Source organism: Dromaius novaehollandiae, chromosome 18, assembly GCF_036370855.1.
Source record: "Dromaius novaehollandiae isolate bDroNov1 chromosome 18, bDroNov1.hap1, whole genome shotgun sequence".
NCBI classification, from domain to species: Eukaryota; Metazoa; Chordata; class Aves; order Casuariiformes; family Dromaiidae; genus Dromaius; species Dromaius novaehollandiae.
Genome location: NC_088115.1, coordinates 10,399,995 through 10,420,599, shown reverse-complemented (window position 1 = coordinate 10,420,599; position 20,605 = coordinate 10,399,995). Strand labels below are relative to the sequence as shown.

General features: G+C 38.5%; 1 protein-coding gene across 2 annotated transcripts in view; it reads left to right on the top strand.

Annotated features, from left to right (window-relative positions):
- CA10 (carbonic anhydrase 10) overlaps window positions 1-20,605 on the top strand; it is a 214,960-nt gene that overhangs the window by 84,583 nt on the left and 109,772 nt on the right. For both annotated transcript variants that reach the window (XM_064522670.1, XM_064522671.1), the window contains one exon: window positions 1,206-1,348. In XM_064522670.1, coding sequence (XP_064378740.1) covers window positions 1,206-1,348 — 143 coding nt within the window. The remainder of the gene's footprint in view (window positions 1-1,205; window positions 1,349-20,605) is intronic.

Sequence of the window (20,605 nt, the reverse complement as noted above, 5' to 3'; positions counted from 1 at the left end):
AGCCTCAGTATCTGCAAGGCTTCTTATAAGCTGCTGATGGGTTCTTTTCAGCTCCACCCTTTAGGCAAAACACCTGTGCTCCTGCCCCATGAGCCCAGCCTCATGCACCTTCCTCCAGTCTGGGTTTGTAGACTTTATCACACACAGTTTGGAGATCAGAAAAATGCTTTGAGGCTCAAAGGTTATGAAAAATTAAAACAAAATCTAAAAAGAAAAAAATAATCCTCCAAAAAGGGCATCAACATTAGCACCTATAAATTTCCACCTGCTGCACAGAATTACACAGAATAATTATGATAAAGCCAAAGTTGTCTCATCATAAACTTCCTTAGGGACAAAGAGTGCACACAAAAATTTGCCTGTCCTTCGTATGTCTTGTGAGTTGCTCTTCAGTCATTTAGTCAGAAAGTTTTTGATCGTCTAAAGAGAGGTTCAGGTTGATCTTGTCTAAATTTTGAAACTGCAGATTAGATGCAATATGACCTTTCAGCCTGCAGGTATCTGATGAGAAGCAGTATATAGTTACTCACATAACATTCTTCTTCCTTTGCCAGTTAGGGCACAAAATCTTTTAAAGTGACTCAACTTGTGAAAAATCAGGGGTTCCTCCATGTTCCAAGCCATCGCAGATACGGGGAAGGAACTACCGTTCCAACAATAATTTTTAAAATCCAAACTTTGACTAAAAGAGCTGTGGGTGAATGGAAAAGAAATGAATAGAACCTCTCTAGAGAGCGACCTGTTCTTTGGAATCACAATATATGAGTTTCACATATAATAATATTTTATTTTAAAAAGAATTTTACTAAACATGAAAACTTTTTAAAAGCTGAGTAGAATTGGGATGTTTCCAATCCAAGGATACATTGTATGCATGTAAAGTTAGCATAAGGACAAATGAGTCACATACCTATTGCAAAGTAAATATTCTATGATACTAATAGCAAAGCTATTTATAATTGAATCTTATATTATATCTAGGTACCTTCAAGAGAGCAAAAAATATGCTGATATGAGAATATATGAAATAATATGTTTTGGTCTTTGTGTATAAGGTTTTACATTTCAGGTGCTTGATTAACATATCTGTGCTTTCAGTTTCAGTGAGCAAGGAGACGGTATGACAAGTTTAATTAATCCTTGCATATATTTCTATTACTCTTCCCAGACTTTTCTTAACTTTGCATTATTTTTATATTTTGCAGTTCCCTCCTTTTGGGGTTTGGTGAACTCAGCTTGGAATCTTTGCTCTGTTGGGAAAAGACAGTCACCTGTCAATATTGAAACCAGCCATATGATTTTTGATCCCTTCCTAACTCCACTTCGCATAAACACAGGGGGAAGAAAGGTATGTGTTCTATCATGCTCTAGTATAAAAGCAAGAAGTTAATAGACTTACAAACATTTTGCTGTATTTTATATTTCTGAAGCATTAACACTTTTATCTCAGTCACCTTTGAGGCAGAATAACAATGCAGTCCTGTGCAAATCCCAGTTTCATCACTGTTGGAGAGATAGCAACCATACATTTTTAGATGTCTTCTAGCACATACTTACATTTTCATTTGAGCTGTTTGTTACTTCAAACTCTTCTGTCTGGAGGAATAGCATCTCCTTTGTACAAACTGCATGTTAATAATAAAATTTGTCGTTCATCCTGAGTGGGATTTTAAAGCTGCTATTCTAAAAATGTAGTTTAAGATGGCCAAAAACTTCTTTTATTCATCTAAATCAGGATAACCTTGTTGTGCCATCATTTTAAGGGGCAGGAAGGGATGAATAAGCGTTTTCATACTATGAAATAAAGGGAGCTGTGTGATTCATACCTGAGCATAGGAGAGGAAGACAGATGTGTTCAAAAAGTAATCTAGTTTCTGTGTATTTAGAGAATATTGGCACTTAGAGTCTTAAGAACAAAAGTTTTATTGGGCACCTCCTGACGTATTAATTATAAAACAAAATGACAACATTTATTTTAATAGGTCTTAAGTACACCTCCAAGTATATTGGATATAATGGAAATGATAGGTTAGCAAAGACTTCCTTATACAGCTAAAATCAACATGACCATTTGAAAAGTGAGTAGAATATCTGCCACAGCTGACTAGTTTATTAACCTCTCTTTCTGTGTTTTTAAATGAGGTTTATGGAAATCTAATCAGATGAACCTGATTTAGAAAGTATACCTTAATATACTGAGGTATGAAACCAGTGTCATTTTAGGTTAGCTGGTGTGTCCAGCTGTGGCTCAGGAACCTTAACTTCTAGGCTAGTCGGTTTGGACTAAAAGTGGAGGCAGAAAACTATCTTGACAAAATGATGGTCTGTAAACAGATGGAGACTGTTGTTTGAGGTATGTGTACCTATGGAAATACTATTGATATATGCTAATCAGTCATCATAGCCTCCCTTTTTTACACTGTATCTAAGTTATGTTCAGTGCTAAAATTTTCACAAATTCCTAAATTGTCTTTTGAGAAGTGATCTAAGTATGTAGAAGCTGAAGGGCCTTGATTCTGGTAAGTCTTGCTGAACTGTTTTTCTAATTTGTCATCCTCAGATCTCCACTGTTTCCCCATCAGAGGTTACCATCTCCGCAGCAGAGCTGGGAGAAGTAAATTTAGCCTTCACTGGCAGTTTAAACTAACCTGAGAGACTAAAAAGCTTAAAATTAGGGCCTCAAGGAGGTGTTTCCACCTTGCTTATTTTTTTAATTGTGGTAAAAAGTAGAAGTTCAGTAAATGTTTCTACAGGTTGTTACACCTCTGATATCACAGCATTGTGCTACTGCATGTATATAAGGCAAAATAATTGACCACAAATTATTTATGGCTATGAATTTGAAAAATACTCAGGCATGTGCATTTGTGCTGCTGACTCAGAGCTCATAAGCTAAATTGAAACTACTATATGTCAGTGCATACAATGAAAAAATTGCAGGAAGTTAACATATCTAAAGAAGGAAAACAGATTTAGATCCAAAGCATGTTTCACTTTTAGTGATCTCACGTGATACTAATAGCATAGGGGACATTTTACATACATGATTGTTAAATTGATTTTCTGCATTGCGGAGCTTAAGTGCTGATTCATTCTTTCCATTTATGTTTATTAAAAAAAATATAATGAATATACTTAATAAAAATAAAGAGTAGAGACAAATTTTAGAATTCAGCAACAAAAAAATCAGTCGCATTCATTTCTGAGAAATACTTTCTTCCAAAATTGCCATTCAAAGAGAGGTAGTAATTTGAAAGCATTTCAGATTCAAACTGATCCTAATGATTATGCCTAATGATTATTTTTTCATTAAAGAATGTATTCACAGTATGGAAGTTTAGGAACAATCACAGATAACCAAGGTATCAATTCTGTTTATCCAACTGGAGGGTTGATATTTTTCAGTTCCAGAGTTTTTTTATAAATAAAATATCTTGAACCTCGTGGAGTTTGTTAGCACTCTTGGAAGTAGTCATTAGTTCATAATGGGTTTTGTGTTGTTTACCTTATTTGGGGGTAGTTAAAAAGGCATTTTAAATATTTTGTTGCTTAGTCTCTGTAGGCAGATCTCTTCTTTTATTCTGTCTTCTGTAATACAGAACAATGCAGATGAAAAAGCATTGTGACTTACAGAATAACCAATATCAGAACAAGCAGAGACTCTAACAAAAGGTTATTCCAAAATGATTTATCTTCTCCTGGCATGAGATGTTGGGAATTTGCTCTGTACTTCCCACTGAGGTTCTGGTGGTTCGTCTGCACATACATCTGAATTGATGTAAGCTTCATAATAGAAATGATAAAATGGTGATATCATTGCATACTGAAGGACAGTAGTGCCTCCAACTCTGGTCCAAATTTCAAAGGAACATGTACATTTTCCTTTTCAAACAGAAATGCATTGAGGTTTTTGATTTTGATACCAAAGAAAGAGTTCTACTGATTCTGCTATTTATGTAAAGTCTGAAATATTTCAGATTATTTATAAATTATACTATGACATAATATGAAAGTCAAGAACAAAATTACATGGAAATTGTCAGTGAGTTGAAGCCAGGAGTTTTAGAATATTTAATATCTTTAACAATTTAACCGTTAAGAATTTAACTGTTTTTGTGCCAGCTCAGGATGAAGCAAAGACCTGATTGTTAATAAAACACTGGAAGTACTGAGGGCCTGGGAGATGTTAAATCAGTAAAGAGGTGTTCTTTTTGCACTCAGAAATGGTAATCTGCTGATGTCAAACAGTGATGTCAAAACATGCTTTTAAAAACGTAATTCTTTGTTAAGGCTTCAAGGAGGATTTGATTTTGCAGGTAGTATATTTGCATTCACTTTTTTTGGTATTGTTTTCTTATATGTTCAAAATGGAGGTGTGTTTCACACAGGCTGAAGCACTTCAGTTTTCAGGGCAATGAAACAATTGATATAGCAGCCAGGGAATTTCTTAGACAAGACTTAACTGTGATTATGCTGTATACTAAAGGATTTTATGGAACTGATCCTAAGAAAATGATGAGCAAATAAAAAAGGGATTTGATGTGGTTTCAAACCACAATTATAACAAGCTAGCTTAGATGCATAGTGAACAAGAGTCAAAATTATACACATCTTTTAAAAAGGGCACTGGGAGGGGAGTCAAGCCTTAAGAGAGCAGATAGATGTAAGGAAGCTTTCAATAAAATTATTCTTGGAAGAGTAACTTCAAATTTTTAACAAAGGTTTTTGCTGTTAAAGTAGAAATCAGTTTTACTGGAGTTCTGATTCTGAAAACATTTCTACTCTGTGTGCTTCACTTTTTAAATTAACTTTAGTAGCAACAGAAGAGGTTCACCCACGGGAACAGAATGCAAGCCCACATCTAGAGCAATTCCAGTAACACAACAGGACAACATGCTCACAGCCTTATAGTATTTCCTCTCAACTCTTCCTTAGCACTGGTTTCTCCTGTTCATTTGTTTGTGTGTGGGGGAGCACTGCTTGATTTCTCTAAACTACTTACCTGTGTTGGTCTGTATTTCCACAGCATCAGACCAAAACCTTTCCAAACCATTTCCTTTACATAATTTATCTGGTCTGAGATTTCCACCTTCACATTAGTAGTTACTTTTCTAGTCTCTTTTGTCAGAGAGCTTCTCTTATTTCAGTATTAATATTGGAAGGCATTTTTGTAAACCACATTGAGACTTTCCTCCAAATTTTTAGACCAGTGGGGAATAAAAAAATGTATTTTCTTGTTCCTAAAGAAAAGGAATGGTCTGAAAAGAGAGGATGGAGGAACGATATCATTGTCTTCCCACCCAGCAGCCCGCAAGGGGAAAAGAGTACAATCTGTGGCCCGTTACACAGCAGGCAACTTAATAGTGACTTCTGGCTGTAATATTTCTGAATTAATGAAAGAGAGGCTGAAAAGAAACTTCTTCCCATTCCATTCAGGAGCAGATGGGATGGCAGTGCAGTTAACCATATTTATACCACTTCAATCCAATTTTCAAAATAAAGTTCCAGTGAGCAATAATATATTGCTTTATGTGATGTCCAACCATTGCAGTGCAGTATCGGCTCATGCATTTTACATCTTCAGGTGTTAATTCTGAGTCGTGCTGTTATTTTGTATGTTTGTGCGTCTCCATTTTCTGAGAAAGTGGCTTTTCAGGTCCTCAAGGCTGAATATCATTGATACAGATAATTGGATTTCAAGATCTAGGATTTCAGCACAAGGTTCTTAATGAGTTTACATGCAGATAAATTCCCCAGAAGAAATGTTGCTGTTGAGGAAACTCCCCATGTTTCAGTTCTCTCTCAGTCTCTGCTTTTTCTCTTGATTATCCATTTTAGTGAATTTAAAACTCAGCCCTTTTCAGATAAACAGTCCTTTTTAATAAACAATGCAAACCCTTATTAACATACAAATCACACTTCTCCACTCTGTCGCAAAGAAAAATATAGTTTTACTTGCTTTACTTTTTGTTCTTTGGGTTCACATAAGCACCAAGGAAATGAGAATCGGACAACAAAATAGCTTTATGGAGAAGCTAGTGCAGTGCAGTGGCATTTTGTCAGAAAGCACTATGGATTCCAGTCTCTAAGGCAGGGTTTTCCAGCCTTGAAAAGACTTTGAAAGATATCAGCAGATGTCACTTGTGGTTGTAGAGGCTGCATCTGTGCTGAGCTGTACATGGTTTTAAGTGCTTGAGTACCATCGGGAGCACCAGTCCTGGTGCCTTTGCTTAGACAGTATCAGCTGGAGCAGAGATGAGTGTGGGGTGAGCAGGGCTGGCACTTCCAGTGTGTGGCCTAGACACTTGCCTGTTCACCTTCAAATTATGTGCAGCCGTGAGATTGCTTAATTCTTGGCACTAGTGCCCTAAGTACCTCTTTGGTGGGATGTGAAGTTCCCTTTGGGAGTTTTGTTACCATGTACCGTAAGTGTTGGTTTTTTACCAGTTCTTTGCCATAGTTATTTTCCCCTCCTAATAACATGTTAGGTAACAGCGTTTGCTTTAGACACAAAGTGATTCCCTGCCAGTTAATTAAGCCTTGTCACGTTAGTGATGCCATGTGTTACTAATGATTTTAGTCATGCTCAAGGACTTAAACTGTGTTTTAAAGCATGTACAGTTCTGTTTAAAATCTCTTTCTTTTTAAGACAAGAAAGACCATCCTACCTCGCGTTAATCTCTGGGGAAACGAACAGATCAGTGTCTGCTGGCCAAGGGCTGTTACGTACATGCTCTAGTTGAGCGTGCCTAAATGAAAGTTACTCGCTACGATCCGTAATTCTGCCTTCTCTTATGGGACATTAATGAATGTAATCACATATTATTTAAATTAATATCTTTATAAATAATTGGCTCATTCTATGCATCAAAAAATAATGGCAACATTTAGCAGTTTCTAAGCATAAATAGAGTGGGAGAAAAGACAGAAATAGGAATTGAAATCAGTTAAGTGGTTTCTCTGCTAGGTAGTTCTGATTCCATGCTGTTCAATCAATTCAGAATATTACTAGCATTTTTCTCAAGAGTACAATATATGACAACTGCCAAGCTTTGCTTTGGTGATTACTAAAAGGACAGATACTGGTGTGAACCATATTTCAACACTGCAGGAATATAAAAAATGAATTGTTAGAAATGGTCCAGGAGGAATGAATAGCAATAAGACATCAATGTCACCTGTAAACTGATTTGTGGTGAATTTTCAGAGGGCTTAATAATATGATGTTTTGATTTAGAGTGGCTCCAGAAAGTCAGAAGTCCAATGGAAACATCAAAAACTTAAATGAATAAAAAAATGAATAATTTAAAGTAAATGTTGTTAATCAGTCCTAGCCACTGGCTATTCAGAAGAACAGGAAAACTTGCCAAGTATTATTTCTGAGGTACCTGGAAATTTTGTTCTTAGTAGACCATATATGGGGGAAATGTGTAATCAGGGACTAGATCTAGATGTATGCCAGAGGGTCTGTCTTTTTATCACTTCAGTGATCCTTACTTGAGATTGAATCAAGATAAAGTATTTGGTGACTCAGCTGTGCCCCTTGCTGTGTTCTCTAAATTCCTGAATGTCCATGATGGTGAAGCACCACTGAAGTCAAAAAGGGGTCCTCAGTGGGCACAAGGACGCATTTCTACGGTTCCTTTATAGGATCAAATTTTTTGTTGTGCCAGTTTAACTACTGTGTTTGACATTTAATCCTGGCCAGTGTCATCAAACAAGCCAACTTGTCAGCCATGGGAAACTTCCTTGGAAATCCTAGAAATGGCAGGAAGAAGTGATTCAGTGGCCAGCACTCTTTCTCCGCAAGCTGTAGCATACCCTGTTTCAGAGCTCAGGGTCTGCTCCTGTTTTGGCAGCAGCATCTTTCAGACAATATGTTAAACTATGGCTCAACTGCAGTTGTGCAGCAATCAAAAGCAACCGGTGGCCTTCTTGCAGAGGTAGGCGTGTTGGAAACGTATTCAAAGCTGAGTAATTAGGATGGCTTAGTGACACTTCTATAGATGAACTGGATAAAATAGTGCTGATATTCTCTCCCAAAATGGAGTGAATTAGTTGCCGCTACCCCTGTCATTGACAGGAAAAAGCTATTTCTCCATATGCCAGTAGAGGGCCAAATCTGCCCTCCGGCGCACACTCATGAAAACCTGCCGTAACTTAATTGGACTGGTTTAGTCTGGGTGGGCAGATACAGGGCTCATGTTTCATAGTTAATTTGCAGCATTCACAAGATGTTTTAGACTATTTGATGAAGGACTCCAGATAAAGTTTTGGATGTTATTTGAAAAATCAAGAGTATGTTGACTATGGACGTGGTTCTGCACCAGTTGAAGGTGGTGGCGAGACTCTGACCACTAGCAGATCAGCCTTTATAACCTGTGCCCATCAAATATGTATTTATACTCAAGCCCTTTTTCCTGGAAATGGTTTACAAATTGTTCTGGAATGCTGTAATGGGGGGTAGATTAAGGAACCAGGTTATATGTGGAGAGAGGAGACTTGTACATTAGGTGTCTGCTGTCCATCTAGGCAGGAGATACCTTTTGGCCAAAGATCTATATTTGGGAAAGTTGTTAAGCCAACTTTCCAAAGGGTTATGCAGGGAGAGGGTGTACAAAGTGCTTGTGGCCTGCTGGTTGCAGCCGTCAATGGTAAAGCTGTAAGAGACCCGTTTCCTGACAAGCTGGATTTGGGCTCTTGGGGAAGCTGAGGAAAAGGTTCTCACGTCTTTATTTTAATTTATTTTTTTGAAAAAGATAATGCTTATCCAGAAATGGGGTAGTAGGTTTGAAGCTACAGACTGGTGCCTGGTGTTGCTGGATTGCAGTAATCTCAAACAAGTGGAAATAGCAAAGAAATAAACCAAGATCCACACCCATTTGTTATCAGTTTATTCCCATATAAATTAAGAAAGTTGAGACTAAGTAAACTTGCTTTATGGCTAGGGCATTAAGCACAAAATAATTGCAAGTCTTGTGCTTAAGAAAGTGCTTTTGATTTTGTCTTTCCAGCATGACAGATAACAGTTCTCTTAGTCCCATATCCTTACACTGTTTTGCTCTGAATGTAACCAAGAACCCACCTTATTCCACCAGGGATTTCTGCCTGTCTTGCAGGCAGAGTAGTTACCTTATAATGGCACGTTCGTTGTTTGCCCTCCTGGTATTATTAATCACTGATTGTAGAGAAGTGAAGTAGACATGGTTTGCTTAAAGATAGGCGAATTAAACTATGTATTTTAGGATTAGATGATAGAACGGGGGCTTAAGGGGGAAACTGAAGCAGTGGTCAGTGAACTGTTTCTAATAATCAAAACCAAATCTGTGGATAAGCAGCTCCTCATCAAATTGGACTCAGGATGGTAAAGCAGTGGGGCTACGTAAGCTGCCTGCCACTCAACAGGCTGGGGAAAACCATCAGTAGATGATTCTGAAGCAGAGGAAGAAAATGCGTGTAAATTGGGGGTAAGAAACTATTCTTAATATAAGGGACAGTGTATATTACAGGAGGTTGCAGGCCTTGCAAGGAAATTGGAAAGAGAAAATAATGCATTTGCACTTGCCCTTTTTTATTTGGGATATGTTTTTCCTGTAGAAAAAGTGACAGAAAGTCATAGCTCATAGTAGTATTGATTAGATGTATGGCAGCTCTCTGTGTCACATACGTGTCTTAATTTATAATTATAGTTCAACTATATAACTATTGCTTTCAACTGAAAGCAATTATAACTACATAGTTTTACCCCACTTCTTTATCAAGTTGTTACTTATGTCCCTGAAAGAGAAGCAGTCCTGTAGTTCGGGTCTGACAATGGAAATTTTAGCTTTTAAAGCAAGTGTGTGTGTGTCTGTGTGTCTCTCGGCTTACCTCCTTTTTCAAAAGCTTTATCCTCTCATTCATCATTTTGGGAGTCAAGTAAAGGAGAATGAGCGTATGAGATTTCTTCTGCAGTTTTCTATTTTCCAGAAGTTTTCAGAATCCATGAACTCCATATAAGACATTTGAGTAAAGCAGCAATCTGAAGAAACAGTGTAATTTCTATGGAAAGTCAATAAACTGTTGATTTTTGCAATTTATGTTTTGTCTGCGTTGCATCAGCCCCAGCTCCAAATAATGCTGTAAATAACTTCACAGAAGCCATCTCTTTACTTATCTTGGACTTAAATCTGCATAACTTGCATCGTAATGTAATACTGTCTGAAGGAAGTTCATGCGGGTGCTTACATACCCCGAGGGGGTTTGTTTCATGAGACAACTGGAGATCTGAAAGAATTACTCAGTTTTTTCAAGAAAGATGACTCTTTCAGTGTTGCTATTATGAATTCACAAGGTCTCACTACCACAAAGCAGTTTTGGAGATCAAGGTGAAAACAAGTACATCATAAATATAAGTGGTACTAATATCCAGGCTGTGACACCATGCTAACAAAACAAAACAAAACAAAACAAAAAAGCCTACACACTGCCACACACTGCCCTGTGACTTACATACTACAACAGCTCCGTGCCACCTGTCTCAGGGAAGCCATGCAACAGCAGAGGATGTTCATAGGAGACACTTAGATGGCATGTTGTCCCGTAGGTTTGTATGAAGTTTATAATGGCGCTGGGGTGAGTGGAAGTAGGAGAAGCGTGGGCAAGGGTTAGTAAGATTAAATCACACTTCTTGAGTTCCTTTGGCTCAGGTGGAGGTGTAGGAAAAAGGAGTGGATATACCCTTTACTCCCATATCCCTTCCGCTGTGTCCCAGCCAGCGGCTGGAGGCAGCATATCAACATCATAGTTTGCTACTGATAGTAGTAAAACCATATAGTTTCATTTTGCAGCCCTCCCTTTCCTGACACACAAGCAGTGTAAAATTCATCTTAGAGATGAATTTAAATCATAGCATCTTTCAGGGCGATGCCAAGGGCAGCTCAGCTGTGCTGAGATGGCTCTTAAAAGCTCCTTTGCAGATACTTTGTCCTAGCTAAGAATTTAGCTTTAACTATTTCACCTAGTCCTGCTTCATCCGGGACTATTTAAGACCCTTACCCAAAATAGCTTTCAAAGGTGCTACTTCAAAGAACTTTTTTTTTTGGGTGGGGGGGATTAAAACGTGCATTATTTTTAATCACATAAATGTCCTGTTCCTTTTGATATCCTCACAACCCTTCCATATAAATGTATTTTTACGTTTAGTTTTGTAAAGCATATTATCAATTTGATGGACATTAATAGCTACTTTTGAGTGACTTCAGCTTTTGATGCAAATATACATTCACAATCTTTTCTTCAAGTGTATTATTAAAAATGACAGGCTGCCATGGTTTCAGTAGCCTGAAGACAGATTGGGATGTAAATCCCCGTTTGACACGTTTTAGGGCCATTTACCAGGTGTTGCTCAATTAGAAGTACAGAAACATTGTTAAACAGGGCTCCAGGTATGATGTTGCCCAGGGACAGATTTGAATGCTGGAGAGCAAAACTGTGCACCCAAAACCTCGCTACTAAGATGGATTTGGCATAGACAGAAGGCACCGATATCTGAGATATATTCAGATTCGTTAGCCACCAAAATTAAATCCATGCCTGCAAATCTAAACTTTAGGCTTAAAGCTTTCCAGATCAATTTGGCACTTTATGTTGAAATCTTCTCAATGTAAGCCACCATCTACCCATAACCAGATGGATGCGGTATCCAGGCTTTTTATAGTGCTTACACTGAATTCCTGTGTGCAAACATACGTATTTACACTAGGATATTGTATGGAAGCACAGGGATATATGCCAGCCTCTATGATCAAATTCCAAACAAAACGGTCCTCTATTATTGTGCAAAATTTTGTGCCATCCACTTACCTGTTTATCATCACCCAAGTGTTCTCTGTCCTTGAGATGGCTACATTTTGGTGGTAAATGATTTTTGTATCTAGTTTGATACTTTCTAGGGCCTTTTTGTGGTGAGAAGCTATGCAGGTCTTCCGTTAACACAAAGCGTCCCATAAACAGCAGAAGCGATGAAGCCTGGTTTCCTGCAGAACTGCAGTCTAGCTCCCCTGTACCCTCTGGGCCCCCGTTACCGCTCTGCCGCTTCACGGACCCCCTCCGTTAGAGGCGAAGGCAGCAAACGCCGGGGCTAATTCCAAGCTCCTTTGTGCCAACCAGCCTCCAAGAGCACCTGCTGGTTGCCCAGCTGACCGCCGCCACCAGCCCTCTGCAACACCCCAGTTTCACTTGCCTTTTCCTCCGTGCAACATTGACTTGGTTCTTTCTTCTACCCAGTTTTCACAAAACACCGAGATAACTTCTTTGTCAAAGTTGAAGTTGGCTAGCAGATACTGGAGTTACTGGAGGGAAAGTAGGAAACAGGTTAACAACAAGACTGTTACTATTGTAATGAATTATTAGTGTCTTGTGTCACAGGCAGCTGTACAATGTGTCTCTATGAAGGCAGGAGCTACAGAAGCTAGGGACTTATGTACCAAATAAGGAATTGTGCAGGTAGATGTATATTAAAGAAAGAAATTGTATTTCCTGTAGATTGCAGCTGTTAATACTGCAGTTGTGCATGTCAGTGTTTGGCTGCTATTTTCTCCAGCAGAAATGCATCATATTTGGTATCTTTCAGGGAGACTAGCACTGAGAAGTCAGTATCATAAGCAAAATAAACTCTGTAATAAGAATGTAACATTGCTTGTATGAACATCTTAAGAATGTATAAGAAACCTGTATGTCAGCAAAGAAGTTTTCATTCTTTTAGAAAAACTTATTTTAGAAGATCTAGCAGCATTTGAACATAAATTATCTGCCAGCCTCTTACTGTTGTTATAAATTCAATTTACAGACCTAAATATGAAAGCCCTCTGAGGACCTTTGCAAACTGCAACACAAGGATACATGTAAGGGCTACTATAACTTAAAATGTAAAATATTTATATTTTGCAAAGTCACAGCTAAAATTCTCTTACAGCTATGTGAGTCTCAAGGCCAAAGGTTCCCTACAAGAGGGTCTGCTGAAAAATACACAAGCTACCTCAGAGGTATCAGCTCAAATTAGGAAAAGAGGGCATCTGCATTGGCACTGCACAGCTGGTCTGCGGCTCAAACAGCCATGGTGGGCACCTCTGCTTTGGTCTCCACAGTTTGGAGGAGACTTCTGCCTAAACAACTCTGAATATTTGAATGGGCTGATATTTTTCCAAATGTCATCTTCTTTAAACGCTGTTTGAAGTGGAAGGTTTGCTCAGTTCCCCTTAGAATATCACTGCAAATATCACCAAGATGTTTATATGTGTCCAGCTGCTTTATCACCTCCTGTTCCTGCTCTCCCAAAATAGTGCTGGGGAAGAGGAGAAATTATCTAGCAGGAAGAAATCTTAGGCCAATTTTGTGGTAAGTGTTCACTGCAAGTGAAGGCCAACCTTTGTTCTCTGTGACTATTAAGTTGGACCGCTAGCAATTACATTCTCATTCCCAACAAACAGACAGAAGCACAGCTGAGAATTTATCCTTAACCACAAACTCCAAAATATGTCTGTTTATTCAGGCCTGGGCTAATGAGAACCTGTACAACATACTTGCTAAGAATCCAGACCCATCAGAAGTGAGAGTGTATCTCACTTCCATTTACATCATTCTTTGGGTAAAAACCTGTTTCATCTCAACATTTTTGTTAATGCTGTTCATATGGGCATATTCTCACTCCATTCTCTTTCCTCAGCTAGTTCTGGGCTCTCTTTCTCATTTAAAGGATTAGGTATTATTTTGGCCAACAGGTTTTGCTAGTATCCTCTCTTCCTACCTAGACTCATTTTTCCTGAAAGCATTTTAGCTAGAAATGGCACACTCCATGCATTCCAGCATCTAAAATCCTTTGCCTGACAATGTTTGTCCTTTTCTTAGTGTGCCACTGTGCCCTGCATAGATGATCCTATGGCTAAAGGGATGTGCACTGAGCTGCTAAAGAGATTCCTAAAGAGAGGAACTGCAGGGAAGAGCAAGACATGTACCACTTAGGTTGCACTTACTTTTCTTCCTGCCTCTCCCAGATATCATCTGCTCTCTCCAGAGGGCTGGGACTGCTATTTTCCAGGGAGCAGCACAGAGGTGATTACTGGAGAGAGCGCTGCACTGCTGAGCTGCACACCAGTGCCACGCGCTGTGCAAGCACACAGCGGCCTTCAGCTGAACACTCCATACATAAATTAGGGACAACATTACAGCATCTGTTATATATAATGGGAGAATGAAACAGCTGTGAGTCTGTCAAATAATTACAAACTTTATAAATATTATTGTTAGTCTTGCTGCAATCATTTAATAGCATGAGAAGGCAGAAAGAACAGTTCTGTACATCAAAATGTTACGAAAAAGAGCGATAAAACATTTGAGTCAGGATTTGCTTGGAAGGTAGGTCTCTTGAGATGTGACAGTGTCCTGTCCAGCAAAAGTATCAATCAGTGACATTTGCACAGTGGCAAAACAATGTATAAGATAGCACATACACGATTTTTTCTGTGATTGTTTGTGTTTGATTAGAGAGGGAGTTTTGGTAACAAGTCCTTTAGTGTAATCCTTTCAGATAGGAGGGTTACTTAGTTCTCTAGAGTTCTCTAGCTTCTTCACAGACTTCAGAGTGTTTTAGGTAGCAGTTCAGGAGAGGATTTAACTGGCCTCCATACTCAGAAATTACATGAAACAGATGGTTCCCTAGAGATTTGTAAAATGAATTAGCAGGTAGAACAGAATATCATCATGACATTCTTGGTGAAACAAAGAGAAATATAACATTTGTATGACATTTGTGAAAAGCGGAAAATTATAAGGGACTAATGTGCACCAGCTTTGGATCAATAGATCACCACCCACTTCTCTTTCTAAAATTTTTGAGAGGGAATTGTCAAGGCTCTGTAGGAAGAATTTATGTTGTCTTGTAGAATTTGAATCTATACAAATAGTAAATTTATCTTTAAAAGCTTCTAGGTTGTAGGAATATTTTTTCATAGTTGCCATCATCTTTCTAACCCAAACATTAATGTATAGTGCATGAGGACCAGAATCCCATTAGAGCAGATAGAAACCGGCTGCAAACAAGACAGAAACTGGAACAACAGTCCCAGAACAAGGGTAGTTCCACTTTTCCCTGCCTCCTGCATTGCAGAGGTCGATCTGAACTTCAGGGTACAGAACTGATTCCAGTTTTGTGCTGTCATTATACTACTGACTTAAGGCCATGAGACATTGCACAGCTGTATGGAAACAAGCTAGAACATCTACACCAGTAAATTATACAGTGCCAGCACAGGGGCCCAGGCACAGTCCTTTTTTCATCTATGTTATTAAATTGTTAACATGATCGCTGGCACAGATTTGGCCTGTGCTAGCTAGCTTTTCCAAATCACTCCTGGGAGTGATTCAAAGTTTCACAGGGGCCGTGGGACACTCCCAGTTTGACACGACTGCCATGCTTTGGAGCATAGGAGAATTATGCATTTGGCTGTGAGTGGTGCTAAAGCACTTAGCCTCAAGGCCAGAGAATAAGTGCGGTCTGCTTTACTTACCAGTATAGACAAAGTCCAGCATCTGGGTTGATTAGAGTTAGTTGAACATTTATGATTTTTCCAGATCTGTCATAGTAGCAAAAGCCCACAGAGCATTATAGAGATATTGGCTTTTTTTGCAAAACAGAAGTTACATTTCATTAGCTTTTTAAGGTAAGTTGATCCCAGTCAATAAGCTTTACTACCTGCATCCTCCATTGGCTCATTGCAGCTAACAGGGCTATCAGCTTTCTGTCTTGATGCACTGTAGATAGGCAGTCACACTTTATTTAATGGCTACAATGGATATCTTTGGTGATAACCGATTCTTCCATGAGATATGTAATTGTTCCTGGCTTATTCAGCTTTTATTGAATTAGTATTGAAAACATAATTTCATGCTTGGTTAAGTGGTAAATTTAATTCATTTTCTAGCAAGATACAGTAACAAATGTGACTTTACCAGTATTATTTACAAGAAAGGAGAGTAAGTTCTGTATAGCTAACCAGCAAGTATAAATTAGCTAAGCACTTATTCATTAGCTATTCTACATTCACTGCTGATGGATTTTAATAGCGCAGTAAAAACCTGCTCAGTCTAAAGTAGGTCAGTTGTGACCAAAAGCTATCACTTGGCTATGATATAGGGAGTGAGTCTCGTGAGTACATTTTGATCCTAATTACTTTTGGTTTCCTGGAATTGCCATGGGTCCTGCTTTTTGGTGGCCTCAGGACACAGATGAGTGATTGAATTGGCAGAGGAGACAAAACTTAAGGTCTTCAGTTGAAGTTCAGTCGCCTGTTACATCAAGACCTGTATTGCCTGATTTGTGACTGCCACAATTAATCACAGGTACAAATTTGGCATCTTCCCCTTCATAAGCAGATGCCTGCGTATGTATGCAGTACCTTTACAAATGCAGGCAAAAGTCACAGCAAAAAGGAAAGCGCTATCCTTTGCTAAACTGAAGGCAGGGAGGCTTGTCTGAATAAGGACTAAGCATAGGATGTCAGCGCTACTTCCCAATGCCCTCTTCCTCTGAGAAACAAAATCCCTAAGAAAGAGTTGGCTGGACAAAGCCACGGCTGACCTGACCTAGTATCACCAAGAGTCCCACCTGGATGGGGAGGTGGGACTAGCAACCCGCAGACCGCTCTGCTAGCCAGCGTTTCTGGGATTCTGTCTCTGCTGAACAGCTTTCTGACGCTGGCTGCTTTACTCCTAACTTTTCTCCAGAAACCTTAACTATCATTCATCTCCATTAACACAGGCATCTAAAAATACCCTGAGGAAATGCCTGTTTTTCTTGGTAAGGAAAACCTACCTTTTAGATCGCTGCAGTTAAATGAAATTAATTTTCCCCCATATTTCTTTGATATAAAACAGTTCAGATTTACTCTGATGTGCCAAATATTGTAAGTGAAAGGTAGCTGGATAAAATTTCAGTCAGTTTGATGAGGGGAGAATGAATGGGCATTCTCAAGGAATATGTTTTTTCATAATAGATTGGAAATTGTGAAAACCCTTACTGAATCTGCAGTTACATCAGTTGAGTATTTGCAACAGTACGTGCTTCAAATGTCATCATTTTTAGCTTACTGATTCAACTGATCCTCTTATAAGCACAGTGAAATTGCATTGAATATACTTAAAATCATTTTTTTCTTAAAAAACAAGTTGATTTAATTATTTTTGCAACATTGCACAATATAAATATGTATTACAAGGTTTATGGCTTTGACTCTTACAGGCTGAGCTAGCATAATTTAATTTAAAAGCCCAAGTCGCTTCATGTAGGTGAAGAACCGGAATTAGATACTGAAATCTATGCTGCATCCCTAAATGTCAATAACACATTGTGATGATTAATTTTTTTATGCCAAAATTGTCCAAATTATGTTCCTCTAAGGGAGCCCTACTACCTACAATGTGTTTCATCATTTTTCCGCAAAGAACCTGTGCTGATATTTTTACTTCAAATATCAAGATGTAGTCCTTTTGCTTTCTCTTCGCCTGACATCTTAAACCACCACCGATTCTGTAAAAGCCAGAATGATTTTATCCTGGCTAGTTGGTCTTTGCAAGCAAGTCATGATTCATGATGGAGCCCAAAGGGTCCATTTTGTATTGATCCAAGTTTCCTCACCACTTTTTGGAGTCAAAGGTCCCACACCTCCTTGGCCTAAACTGTAATCTATATTCACTAGTCAAATTTTGCTTAATTTACTTTAACACAGAATTGCATTGCTTTCAGTGGGCTTGCTTTTGGCAATCAAAGGGGACTCCATGGAAAGGAACAGCAAGCTATAGATGGTCCTAGTTGAGAAAGCAATGCATGCGTACCAGCATACAAATACTGCAAGCTATAGCAAGCTATATTTGGTCCTAGCCAAGATATCAGTTCCTATGTACACCAGCACAAACACTACTAAAGAAAAACTGATTTTGCCAAATAAATACATTTAAAATAGGAAATAGCTTGAAACCTAAATAGGACCATAACATTAGCAAAACTGTACCTGTTAACTATTGAATCTATGTTTCTTCACTAGGACTCATGGAGGTGGGCTTGAGAAGTAGCAGGGAAGTTAGAAAGTGAATATTGATGTGAATACCAGTATTTGATAAGTTAGGACGAAAAGCAATTTGAGAAATGCAAAAAGTAGAACAAAAGCATGGTAAAAAATAAGATATGAGTTAGAATTTTCCTGGCATGGAAAAGCCACTTAAAAGACAAAGTTGTAAATAAAAGGAAAACTAAAATTTTTAAAACCATACAGTAGAGGAGTAAATTCATCCTTCTTTCTGAAAAAGAGTTGGCAAACTGCTTGTCAAATGCTTGTCAAAGCTGTAAGACGCCTTCCTTTTGGGACTATTTCAGGACATTGAAGACAAGGAAAGGGCATTTGGCCCAATGTCTTTTTTCCTCCATTTTACCATTTATTTCCAGTTTATCTTCCCATTTTCTTACTACACTGTTTTTTCCTCCCTTCTGTGTAAAAATGGCTGTACAGGAGTCAGGAATTTTAGTGAGATGAGACATTTTTGAAACAGGGAGAAGCGTCACTGTCGCTGCTCCCTTCGATGTTGTGCTAGCCACCACTTCGTATCTTTGTTATCAAATTCAGTGGCAGCACAGTTGCTGGAAGCCTTGCTTTTTATTAGATTCTTAATCAAAGTTAAAAAACCTGCCAAAAACTTTAAAGAAATCTGAATTGAGTTCAGCAATCTTTCTGTCTCTGCCTTTTTCAGGAGAAAAGGAGAAAAAAAACCTCACTGGTTCTCATTTGATCTATATTTTTGTAAACGGTCTTTTCTTAATTGTCCCTGGTGTTGATATCCTTTTAGGAGAAGGCTCTTTGCCAGAGTACATAGTCCTTCGCTATCAATAATGGAAGTGCTCTATTTATCATATCTCCTCATTTAAATCCTCTCTCAGTGTTATGGGGTTGTTTTTTTTTTTTTTTTTTTAATGTTTGCAGCTGTTATAACACACCTGGGCTCAAGCCATCAGACATGCAAGTACATACAACTGCCTCTTATTAGCCTTTCTGACTTTGTCTACCACAAGCCTTCATAGATTTTTTTTTTTCTTCATACATTTATCTTTCTTTGATAGTTGCATTTGAGGTTGCCAGTGTGGCTCTAACGAAACAAGGGGGAATTTGAAAGGCTAAGCAGAGTGCCTGCAAAACCATTGCACTGCATTACTATAGCTTATCTTTCCACTTTCACGGTCTGTAGTCCTCATATGGATTTATTTCATCTGGGCTTGCACGTAGCTGTGATAGCGCCTTGTACCCTTACATCATTTGGCCTGCTTACACCCACCATAAAGCCGTATACTTAAAGGATAATGTTCATGATGGGGGAAGTATACAAGGCAATAAACAGCTTTCGCAGGTGATTAAACACACTGAAGCAAAGCTGAGGCATTTGAAAACCCCCAAAGCTGTTTATTGTAAGCAAGGCCACACGTCAGGAGGAGAGGCTGTGCTCAACAAGCCACAACATTAAATAAGAGCTTTTCCTTGCCTTGTCTTGCAAGGGCTGGGCGGTTTTGCAGGGCTGCCTTCATTTAACTGAATAGATATTTCCTTCTCATATCTAATAGCGTGGGTGGCTTTCAGTGTGTCACGTACGGTATAGCAGGAGATAGTTCCAGTGTAATTGCCCAGGATAAAAGCAGCAAAATTTTTCTTTGATTGCTATGGAGGTTCTTGATGACAGTCCTTTCGTCCCCGTCCCCATCCCGCCCCCCCCCCACAAGTGGCCTCCTTTATTCCCAACTCTGTTTTTTCGCTCTTGCTACTATTCCCTTGTCTATGTTTCATGCTTTTTTTTTTGCGCTTTTTTTTTTTTTTTGCCTTTTCAATTGTATCTTCACCTCTACTTTCTCCAGCACTTCAAAGTCTTCCTAGCAAAAATGCTTGAGCCTGAAACTTACAGTCTTTTAAAAGAGGAGGTTAGAAGCAGGAATATTATGAGCCACAACATTTTTAATGTTAAGAAACCTCTGCTATACAAATAGGACTGCTTTAGGAATGATGAGTTTTCTGCAACTGAACAGCATTTTTAAGCAATTTACCTGAAATGCATGGTTATCAAGAGTATTTTCTTTAAAGAAAGAGTATTTTTTATTTAAAATATCATGAATTGCTCTTTTTTCTCCAATTGAGGACCAGTTGATAAACTATTGCAGGTTGCTGTGGGGCTCCCTATCAAATGCAGTGAATATAACTGCACTTGCAGCTTCTTACCCCCAACTTAATGGCGCACACTTAGATATCAGCATGGCCCTTCATGCAACTTAGACACTTAAGTGATACTATAGTTAACTACTGGCACAAAATGTACAACAGAAATTAACTCACAGGTTGAGAACCCTCCGATAACCGGCTATCATTTCCCAGTGATACGAATGGAAGCTTACAATCTAAGGAAATATTATTTAATATTTTGCAGTGCTTCACAAATACGGAGTATTTTTGCTATTTATCTCTATGAATTACAGCATAGTATTTCTCATCTATAAATTAATCCTTGGGGTAGTATCTTCTCTCAAGGGCAAATATGAAAG